The following is a 12,012-nucleotide window of genomic DNA, read 5'->3' on the forward strand; positions in this document are numbered from 1 at the left end:
TTCATCTACGAATTAAGTGGGGAAACCATAAAAAATCTGCTCTTTTGAAAACCATAATTCTTCTTAAGGGTGTACTTCAATCAGTGTATAAAACTATTTCAGGAGGTACAATTGACATCACAGTATCTGAGGTTTTACCAACCGGACAATTAAGAGAAATCTACAACGCAACTGGAGGTCCATGGGGTGGAAATTATATCAATGACCAGATAATAAAAACCCTGATAGAAGTTATTGGTTGGAGTGTGATGAGAATGTTAAAATCAGATGATTTTGACGATTACCTTCAATTGTTGAGAAATGTGGAGGAGAAAAAACGTAGTGTAAAGTACGACTCCGAGTTATCATTAACGATAACAAAAGATCTCCAAAAGAAAATTGAGATTCCCGATACATACAAAAAAGATGTTCGAAAGGAGAAAAAGCGCATTAAGCTATCATCATCATTGATGAAGAAAATATTTTCATCGTCAGTCGATTCAATGATGAAACATGTAGATCGGCTTCTTGAGAAGGATGAAACAACATTGGTGTCAACTATATTGTTGGTAGGGGGATATGCAGCCTGTGACTTTGTGCAACGCGCCTTCCGCGAGAAGTTCGAGGAAAAGTACAGGATAATATTTCCATTAAAACCTGATATGATAGTCTTAATAGGCGCTGTCATAACGGGTCATCTCGTCGAAGCAATCGTCGGCAGGATGGCAAAATATCATTATGGTCTAGGTTTGAGTACAGAAGCAGTCTCTGGACGTGTTCTATCAATTGGAAAAAGTAACGGAGAAAAAAAGTTTTTCTCATTAATAAAAAAAGGGCAAACGATTAATGTCGGAGATGTTGTTACAGAATACAAAGTCGTCTTAACCGCTACATCGCAATGGGCAAACCTTGAAGTCTACACAACTGAAGAAGATGAACCAAAGACAGTTATTGATGAGAATCATTTCACCAAGGTAGGATGCATCAATGTTAAACTTCCACAATTCAAACAGGAAAGCACTCTTGCCCTCACCATATCGTATGCTGAAACAGAATTCAAGGTAGTAGCTACAGATGAAAGTACAGGTTGCTGCTTTGTTGGTAATTGCCAGTTTTTAGAGAAAGAAATCAAGCCAACTCTGACTAGTACAAGAATTTAAACAGACTTTACAACGCGTGAAAGTATAACCCTTAATGGTTTTGTTGTTATTGTGTCAAAATGCTTAGAAATAGATGTCCATTCAATAAATAAATTGTAAAGTACTTATGAATGTTAATATTTAATATTATGTGTATTGTATAATGACATTGCGTTGGTAAATAAAGTATTGAAGTCTTTTCCTCTTAAAGTCGACGAATAACGACAAATTATTTTTCTTGAAGTCAAAATAAAAATAATGTGGAGATGTGGTATGAGTACCAATGAGGCAACTATCCTTCCAAGTTCAACTGAAGTGAATGTAAACCATTATAAACAACCGTACGGCTTTCAACAATGACACAAAACATATTTAAAAAGCTATAAAAGGCCCCGACATGAAAAATATTTATCAATTCAATTGAGAAAACTAATGACATAATTTACGACAATTTACGAAAAACAAATATGACAGACACGAAGCAACGATAACCACTGAGCTACAGGCTCTTGACTTTGGACAGACACATAACGAATGTGGCGGGGTTAAACATGTTAGTTGTTAGTTAGCGCTCAATCCTCCCCTAACCATGGACAGTGGTGTTACAGATCAACATAAGAACAAAATATCAAAATCAGTTGTAACGACTTAACACATCAGATCGATAAAATGCAGAAAAACGTCTAACATAAGCACGGATCGGACGTGACAGGATATTTATTCATCCCTCACAAAAAAGACAAAAAGTACAGATCTGAGAGTACTAACAGTTAGTTCAATGCCAATGATAACAAATGAAAAAATTCATGTATCTAAGACTAAAATATCAATCAGTACACATCCAACATCCAATGGATTAAGTGTAAAGACGTCATTAACAGTCAGAGAAAAGCATGACCTTGTGCAATGCCAACATATAGGTATCGACAGATTGTAGAACCGTGAAAGTGCATTTGTGTTTGAAATACTATTAGTATGTTTTATTTTACTGATAGCAACATCAGTATTCATACCAATAAAAAAACATAACTCAAAGATCTAATGACAGTGTTGAATGGTAACTCTTTTTAGAATAAGTTTATTGAACGGATTGATAAGTTTACCCGAATCGTATATAAATTTCAGGGCTCGGTAAACAGCATCATCGTAGACATTAGGGTGTGCTATTTCGTCTGAAAAAAATAAGCTTTTAAGTTATTTGTGGTAACGAAATCCCTGACTTAATAATTAACCAGTAAAACATAGATTAAATTCATTGAAATCTAAAACGTCACTACATACACCGATATAGCGAGCGAGGTGGGATATAAAAACACAATAAGACGGTCCCAAAGGAACATCGCTGTCCAAAAAAGTTAACCATAGGGAAAGAAAAATCATCCCTTTTATCGTGACTTTTTGTGTAGAGTTTCTGATGTATAACTAAAATGTCTAAATTTAGGAAAGGAAACTTAGTCATTTTATAAAATTTACTGTTTGCAAAATTATAAATTATTCTAAATAATAAGGATGTTCTTGTCCCAGGCAGAAAACCCTGGCCGTGTTAGGCGCAACTTTTTGGAAGTTTTGGTCCTCGGTGATCTTCAGCTTTGTACTTGTTTTAGCTTTTAAACTTTTTTTCATCTGAGCGTCACTGGTTGGTCTTGTGTGGACGAGACGCACGTCTGGCGTATTGAATTTTAAGCCTAGTACCTTTTTTTAGCTATTATTCGTGTGTTTCTTTGTCCTATATGTTCTCCCATTTATTTGTATTGTGGTCCTGTCATGTGATGTTGTCGTTTTGGTGTTGTGTTTGACGTTGTCATAAAAGCGGGAGGTTTGGCATGCCACAAAACCAGGTTCAACCCACCATTTTTTTCTTAAAATGTCCTGTACCAAGTCAGGAAATGGCCATTGTTATATTATAGTTCGTTTCTTTGTGTGTTACATTTTAATGTTGTGTCGTTGTTCTCCTCTTATATTTGATGCGTTTCTCTCAGTTTTAGTTTGTAACCCGGATTTGTTTTTATCTTTATCGATTTATGAGTTTCGAACAGCGGTATACTACTGTTGCCTTTATTTATTGCTGTTGATATTTGATTTATTTAATGATAGTTCCTTTTGGTCAACTTTGGCAGTACATTTAGAGAATATTTGATTATTTAACGAAAAAATATCATCTCGATAACGGTAAGTTTTGTTAAATTTATCAATTTAATGGAATTTAGACGGGTCTTAAATGAGTTTTGTAATAACTGTGGGTCATAACAGTACAGGAACAAGTCTGCTTTTAAAGGGGGCACAATTGGTGCCCATAGGAATACCTACAATCTGTCGATAAACTAAATTTACCGAAACATACATAAATGTTGTCCAGGAGAAAATTAATGTCTTTAATGATCTCATCACAACTCCAGTAAGTATATTTAACATATTCACCTTTCTCATGTGAGAAAAAAATCTTTATATGAGTTGCAGCAAATAAATTTGCAATCAGATTTATCAAAAGACCATTCAATTAAATAGGAACACTTTTTATAAGATTATGTGGAAGTGTAGTATAAAGAGTGGAAAAGTCAAAACTGTCAAAATCAAACGACCATCAAAAGCACGCTATTTATCTAAAACATCAAAAAATGAATTACACTCTAGAAATGGTTAATTCGAAATATGGTATGAGTTCCAATGAGACAACTCTCCATCCAATTCACAATGTGTAAAAAGTTAAAAAAAATATAGTTCAAAGTACGGCCTTTAAAACGGAGCAAGCTATAAACGGCCCCCAAATCAATAGTGTAAAACAATTCAAACAGGAAAACCAACGACCTAATCTATATAAAAAACGAGAAACGAGAACCACATCAATAAACGACAACCACTGAACAGGCTCCTGATTTACGACGATGCATACAAATGCAGCGGGTTTTAACATTATTCGACCATTTTAATATGTTTTATTACAAAAAAATAATAATAAGTTCTTTGATAGTTATTCAAGAACTCGTTTAGCCCTGAATATTATTTGTAGAACAATTACTAGAGACCGAGATGAAACAATATTTCATGGTTTTTTTTTTTTGTGTAGTTTAGGTAACCAATATAAAGTGGGGACCTTCAAATGTTCAGAGGAATCCTTAAGCTGAACTGTGGTAGTGACATGATTATTTACTATATGACTCTCTGGATCGTACGGCCTTGCATGTAGTTGAATGTATAATTTCATTCTTAAAGACTTCCGTATATAATATATACATCATAAAACCACCACATTTTTTGGCTGCTTTGTCGACCGGTACGAATACAAAACGCTTTGCGAGTACTAGAATTTTGCTTTTAATTCTAGAAATGGGCGTATTACTTATGCGTTGAAAGATCATCTTTAATGACCTGACAACACTCTTCCCAATTTATTCTCGACAGTGGACGCTATTTTAGTCCTTTTTTCAGAAGATTTATAACATTGAACGATGTTGATGTCCCCCGTATTTACACGGCCATATGAATCACATCTAAACTTCGATGTTTCACAGTATACTGACGTCTTACGTATTTTTGCGCCTGTCCCAAGTCAGGAGCCTCTGGCCTTTGTTAGTCGTGTATGTATGTTTTAATTTTAGTCCATTTATATGTTTTGGAATTTGGTGTGACCTCCATTTTCTTTGAACTAGTACATATTTTGTTTAGGTGCCAGCTGAAGCCCGACTCCGGGTGTGGGATTTTCTCGCTGTGTTGAAGACCAATTGGTAGCCTTCGGATGTTTTCTGGTCTTTGGTCGGGTTGTTATTTATTTGACACATTCCCCATTCCCATTCTCAATTTTATAAAATAAGAAAACTGAAAAACTAAAGAATAGGGACAACAAAGAGAAAACAGGGTTTCGAACATAAACCGAGAGTCTCTACTTCTAACTTGACTCTATAAATCATTGCTAACAACTTCTTTTATGGTTGTCTTTTATGTATATATAAAGGCACAAGCCATATGTGTCCGTTGTACCGATGTGTATCATTATGTTCATTTATATATGTAAAAAAGACATCCAAATTGCAACCCATTGGTAGCCGAGAGGTTACGTCAATGCGTTGCTGTTAGTCACACGTAAAAAATTATTCACTTCCAATTTAACTATCTCTTTTGGTTTATTTCTAATTGACCCGGTAAATGCTATTTTTTCGAACAAAGTGCTGGGTTTGGAATTGATTTATATCCGGAATTGGTAAGGGGAGATTCAAACATCCTAAAGGTGCTTTCAAATTACATTCATATATGTTGGTATTGTTAATTACTTTTAGAGAAACAGTCTTGTGGTTGGATGTATTCTTTGGGAGTGTCCAAGATCTAGTATATATAGCCGTGCTTGAATCGATATTTTTAGTCGAAAGATGAACGTCAACCAAGACACACATAACGAAAAAAGTAAAATCACAAAAATTCTGAACTCCGAGGAAAATAAAGTTGCGAATCTATATTGTAATTCTGAAGAAGAATAAGAAAGCATATAGTTCCTGAATAAGGTTAAGTGTTTAAGGAAACCGTGTTTGTAAAGAAGTTGCTGCTGAAGAAGCAGGGGCATCCGAGTTAAGCCTTGGCTGTAGTATAAAGATTTGGCTGTAGTACAAATCATTTGCTTCAGCTTGAAGTATTGACCCATTTTGAGTGCATTGACTTTCAAATGAGTTGATGCATTGGCACATTTTAAAAAGCAATTAAAAGCGTTGGCTAAAAACAGCAATTCAGAGCATTGCTTCAAAGAGCAACTGTAAGAAAAGCAGTACCCTAAAAACGAAAGCAGAGAAATAAGGCATCTTCCTTGGCATCCATCGTCTACTGCTATTACCTTGGTTATTTTATTGAAGGACAAGAAGCCATTAAGCCCTTGCATACCCCCGGTTCGTGACAATAATTATTGTGATGTTAAAGCAAATTCAACGTCATTGATTCCTGTTATGTACTCACATCGTGATACTGGAAAAGATGAGAGGAATAATCCGTATAGTAAAAGGATATATTTTTGTAAGGCCTCTTCTAAACATTTGAAGGTCCCTACTACTCTAATAAGTGGTCCACAACTAATATTTAAGTGGTTTTAGATAGTTCATTAAAACTATCCAAGAACTTTTGTAATAAAACATATGAAAATAGTTGAATTAATTTTTTGGGAATGTAAAAAATTCTGTGGAAGTTTGAGATGGATTATAGACCATTTGATTCTGTTGACTGTTTTGACTTTTCAACTCTTAAGCTAGTTCATTTATATGATTTTAAGTTTAAAGCAACTATATGAGCAGGATTTTGTTTTTACACAGTTTTGATTTAGAAGAAAAACCGATATGGTTAGAAAATACAAATAATTACACCATTACTAGCACAATTCTATATTAATATTCTTGTAATGGTTAGAAAATACATCAAATAACACCGTTACACACTGAATTCTAATTTTATATTCTATGTTTAGAAATTAACCCGTGACGTCACTTTTTGTGGCGTTCATACATTCGTGTGACGCACAGTTCATAATTCTATTGTGGTGTACTGGTGTATTGTCGTAAATTAATGGAAGGTATTCGGAGTTATTTTGTGGTTTGCATGAAGTAATGTACTATTATATTATTTATTTAAGTATTTCTCTGTCCTGAGTGTTATTTCGTTTATTTGTATTGTATTCCTGTCACGTATTGTTGCCATTTTAGCTGTATTTTAACATTGCCATATAAGCATGTGGATTTGCTCGCCATTAAAACCAGGTTCAACCCACTATTTTATCTTAAAAATGTCCTGTACCAAATCAGGAATATGGCAGTTGTTATCGAATAGTCCGTTTATATGTATGTTGGTGTTTGTTTTTGTAGCAGTTCAGTGTTTCTGTTGTTCCGTTGTTGTCCTCTTATAGTTGATGTGTTTCTCTCGGTTTTGGTTTGTGACCCGGATTTGATTTCGCTTAATCGATTTATGACTAATGAACAGCGCTATATTACTGTTGCCTTTATTCACACTACACTTCTACATAATCTAATCAAACAAAGATTTACCTATGTAATGAAATTGTCATTTGATAACTCTGAATGCAAATGTATTCGTTTAACCCATTTAAAGCTTTCTTCTCTAATGAGACAGGTTAATATGCTAGGTTCCATTGGTGGCCTTGTGCTGTTTTCTGCTCTTTGGTTGGGTTTTTGTCTCTTTGACACATTTCCCATTTCCATTCTTAATTTTAGATATACTTACTGGAGGTGTGATGATTTGATTGAAGCTGGTAATGTTCTCCTTGATGACATTTATGTACTTTTCGTAAAAAAGTTTATCGTTGTAGCTGTTTCTATGGGCCCCAATTATACCTCTTTAATATCAGACTTGTTCTTGTATTGTTATAAATCACAGTTTTAGACCAATCTCAGTAAAGAGCCATCTAAATGGCATCTAATTGATAAATTCAAAACCACTAACCGTTATTTTGATGATATGTTTTCGTTGAATAATCAAAATATTTCTAAATATACTGACGAAATTGACCCAAAGAAACTTTTTTCAAATAAATCAAATATAAACGGTAATAACTTTCCTGTCCTAGATTTAGATATTTCAGTGTACACGAAAAACTCTACACAAAAAAAAATACTATAAAAGGGATAATTTTTTTCGTTCCCTATTATTATTACTCCTGTTATAGACGGTACTGTTCCTTCGGCACCGTCTAACGGTATTCATATATCACAACTCATTCGCTATGTCCGTGTTTCTAGTCACGTTTTGGATTTCAATTAATGCTATCTATGTATTACTGGTAAATTACTAAGTCAGGGATTTCATTACCACAAATTACTTAAAACCTTTACTAAATTCTTCTATAGATACAAATATTTGGTTTGGAAGTTTGGATGTAGTTGTAGAAAACTTATTTAAAACGGGATAACACATACTAATGTCTACGAAGATGTTGTTTACCGAGCCAAAATTTAGATACGACCCGGGGAAACTAATCGATCCTTTAAATAAACTTAAAGGTTACCAATTCAACACTGTAATTAGCTCTTTGCATATTTTTTTGTAGTTGTATAAATATTGATTTTGTGATCAGTAAATCAAAATCAAACTAAATATTATTTGTATACACATATGCACATTCGTAGTTCTACAATCTGTCGATACCTATATGTTGGCATTGCACAAGGTCATGTTTTTTTCTGACTGTTAATGACGTCTTTACATTTAATCTATTGAATGTTTGATGTGTACTGATTTATATTTTACTTTTAGATGCATGATGTTTTATTTAGTTGTTATTGGCTTTCAACTAGTTGTCAGTAACTGCGAGTACTCTCAGGTCTGTTCATAGTGTCTAGTCTGTTATTGGGATGTATAAATACCCCGCATCGTCCGGTCTGTGTTTTTGTTAGAAGTTTTACTGCTTTGTATCGATCTAATGAGTTAAGCCCTTTTCAACTGATTTTTATTGTTTCTTCTTTTGTTGTGCTGTTACACCACTGTCCAAGGTTAGGTGGAGGGTTTGGTGCCTACAAACTAGTTTAAACCCGCTATAATCTGTATGTGTCTGTCCCAAGTGATGAGCCTGTAATTCATTGGTTGTCGTTGCTTGCTGTATATTATATTTGTTTTTCATTCATTGTTTTTTCATAAAGTAGGCCGTTAGTTATCTCGTTTGAATTGCTTTATATTTGTTTTTTGTTGGCCTTTTATAACTGACTATGCGGTAAAGGTTTTGCTCATTGTTATTGGCTTTCAACTAGTTGTCAGTAACTGCGAGTACTCTCAGGTCTGTTCATAGTGTCTAGTCTGTTATTGGGATGTATAAATACCCCGCATCGTCCGGTCTGTGTTTTTGTTAGAAGTTTTACTGCTTTGTATCGATCTAATGAGTTAAGCCCTTTTCAACTGATTTTTATTGTTTCTTCTTTTGTTGTGCTGTTACACCACTGTCCAAGGTTAGGTGGAGGGTTTGGTGCCTACAAACTAGTTTAAACCCGCTATAATCTGTATGTGTCTGTCCCAAGTGATGAGCCTGTAATTCATTGGTTGTCGTTGCTTGCTGTATATTATATTTGTTTTTCATTCATTGTTTTTTCATAAAGTAGGCCGTTAGTTATCTCGTTTGAATTGCTTTATATTTGTTTTTTGTTGGCCTTTTATAACTGACTATGCGGTAAAGGTTTTGCTCATTGTTGAAGGCCACAAGGTGAACTTAATATGTTAACGTCTATGTCATTTGGTGTCTGGTGGAGAGTTGTTTCATTAGCAATCGTACCACATCTTCTTATTTTTATACTGCATATTTTCCTGGTTCATGGTTTTTTTTTACCATAGACATACGTGTAAGTATTCAATGCAATGACTTCAAAAAGCATAGCCGTCTTGTCACGAAGAAAATATGTACAGTACATTTTTCGAGATTTTGACAGGTTACAGTCCAAATAAGCATGATAATAGTATAGAAAATCCAGATTGGTAGTAAAAGTACACACGTTTTATATTTCTAATATTCTTTACAGTCTTTGTTAATAAAACATAATTTTCGGGTCATATTTAAAAAGTAATTAACTTTATGTTCGTGTTCTAGATTAGTAGTATTATGAATATTTGTTCCAGATTAATTCCAACAACAGGCTGTCGAGTGACTGCAAACCGGATTTTCCTGCAAAGGTAGAATCCTGAACAGTAGAGCAAGTATGGGCACAACATTTAAGCTTGAAACAGCTCTAAATTTGGATTGTTATTGAATATCTAAAATAGATTATTATCTAATTAATAATGAAAATGATATTTGCAAATCTAAACCCCAAACAGGATCATGTAAAAATTAAACATTGACACACACAACAAAAATAAAATACCACATAACAACTGTGACATCTACCTTCATAAAACTCATGACTAAAAAAAAAATAGTTTTAAAGAAATTTTGATTTTATCATTACTGGTTCATGGAGTAAGTTTGAGTTATTTCCCTTTGGACAGGAATATGGTTTAACATAATACTCTAACATTAGATAATTATGATTAATAATTCTCTAAAATTAGATATGATGTAACACATGTATATCTATTTTCAAAGTATAATCAAATATAATTAATAGTTCCAAATATTTTTTTTCATTTGTCAAAAACAAATACAGATCTGCAACTTATCAATGTCAACAACTTTAAATGTAATGAAGTATATCCTATAATGAAATAGATTATTATCTAATTAAAAGAGTTCACTTCATAAAAAAACCAGTGATGACTAAGTTCTCTAAAATTAGATATGACTTAACACTCAAACATTGCTGGAATCAGCATACCAAAGAACACAATAATTCAATTTTTGATGAAATTGAACAAAAGTTTAATTGAGGACCCTTTGGACCAGTAAATGTGGTATTATCTAGTTAATAATGAAAATAAATACAGGTTTAGATTCAGCATGTCAAAGAACCCTATATATATTCAATTTATGTTGAAATCAAACACAGTTTAATTTTGTACCCCAATTTGGACCAACTAGAAAACTGGGCCCAAAATCAGAAATCTTAATATATGTTTATTAATATACTATATAAGCTTAGTTTTTAAAGTAGTTCACTTCATCAAAACAAAGTATATATAGCATTCAGAAAATTAGTTTTTATAGAATAACAAACAAACTTACCACAAAATTCTTCGATCAATTGACCAAATAAAAGAGAAAAGAATCCAAAATTTTATCTATCATTAATACAATGTTTTTTAAAAATCTATAAAACTTATCTGTAACTATCTTCAACATGTCTGAAAATGAACAGCAAATTACCTACTATATTTATACAGTCCTATATCATTGTATATAGCTTATAATCATCAGCAATTAGGAAACAGAAAATTTTCAAATAAATCAGTCACTCCAATTATAATTGTGAGATAAGACTTTTACCATATACTTTGTCATTATCTGATAACAGATAAGAGAAAATCATTGAAAAACACTTAGTGTAATCAAACTTTATATGTATAATTAACCATTTCTGTACAAAGAAAAATAACTCAATCACATTATAAATACCACTTTTGGATATTAAAAAGGGCGATAACTCAACAAGGAGAAAAGCTAAAATCGTGAAAATTGAACTTCATCAAAGCTTTTTTATGTTATTGAGCGAACACTATTTGGCAGCCGACCGCTCGCCCGATCGCCATACATCCCGAAATCAATAACCGATATTTCCTTCCAAAATCCGGTTAATGAAAATGTTAAATTTTATTAGCTTATATCGAACTTTATAAACGAACGAATGTTCATTTAAGAGTTTAGTGTTAATCTTAAAAAATTTAATCTAAAAAACAATATCGATAGAATTCAACTTATCAGTCGTTTTCGAGTACATATTGTTTTACTTTAGGAACGTCGTTTGAAATAGCCATAAGAAAATAAGATGTTATCGTAAATTTAAAAAAAAAGATAAATGACAAACCATTGATTAATTATATGTAAGACGGAGACATCTATAAAATGCAACAAAGAGAGAGAGAGTGGGGAATGTGACAAATAGTTACAAATAATTTTCTATCCTATATGAAGTGCGTTTTGAAAGCATCGTAAAATGAGAGAAAGAAAATAATGAGAATAATAAAGTAAATAATGCAAGAGAGGGGAAACAAAAACCGTTCAAAACTTATGGTCAATTGAAGTTTTTGGAAACGGGGAATGTATCTAAGTTATTTTGAAATAATCTGTAATTTGGAATAGTAATTAATACATTCATTAATGCGAACAGGAAAAACTGTTATTATGCAGCTGAAGAACTATATTTAAGTAAATGAGTAATCATTAAGCGAAAATAAAGGAGCATGGCGCAACTTCAACGCATGAAAAAAAAGTAAAATCACAAAAATACCGAACTCCGTGGAAAATTCATTCGGAAAGTCCCTAATCACATGTCAA

The 12,012-nt window shown here is 32.9% G+C and overlaps 1 protein-coding gene across 1 annotated transcript in view; it reads left to right on the forward strand.

Annotated features, from left to right (window-relative positions):
- LOC127726371 (heat shock 70 kDa protein 12A-like) overlaps positions 1–1,242 on the forward strand; it is a 93,700-nt gene extending 92,458 nt beyond the window's left edge. The window contains exon 11 of the mRNA XM_052233744.1: positions 103–1,242. Within this exon, the coding sequence (XP_052089704.1) occupies positions 103–1,139 (1,037 nt within the window). The 3' untranslated portion in view covers positions 1,140–1,242. The remainder of the gene's footprint in view (positions 1–102) is intronic.
- The last annotated feature ends 10,770 nt before the right edge of the window (positions 1,243–12,012 follow it).

Source organism: Mytilus californianus, unplaced genomic scaffold (genome assembly GCF_021869535.1).
Source record: "Mytilus californianus isolate M0D057914Y unplaced genomic scaffold, xbMytCali1.0.p SCAF_17, whole genome shotgun sequence".
NCBI classification, from domain to species: domain Eukaryota; kingdom Metazoa; phylum Mollusca; class Bivalvia; order Mytilida; family Mytilidae; genus Mytilus; species Mytilus californianus.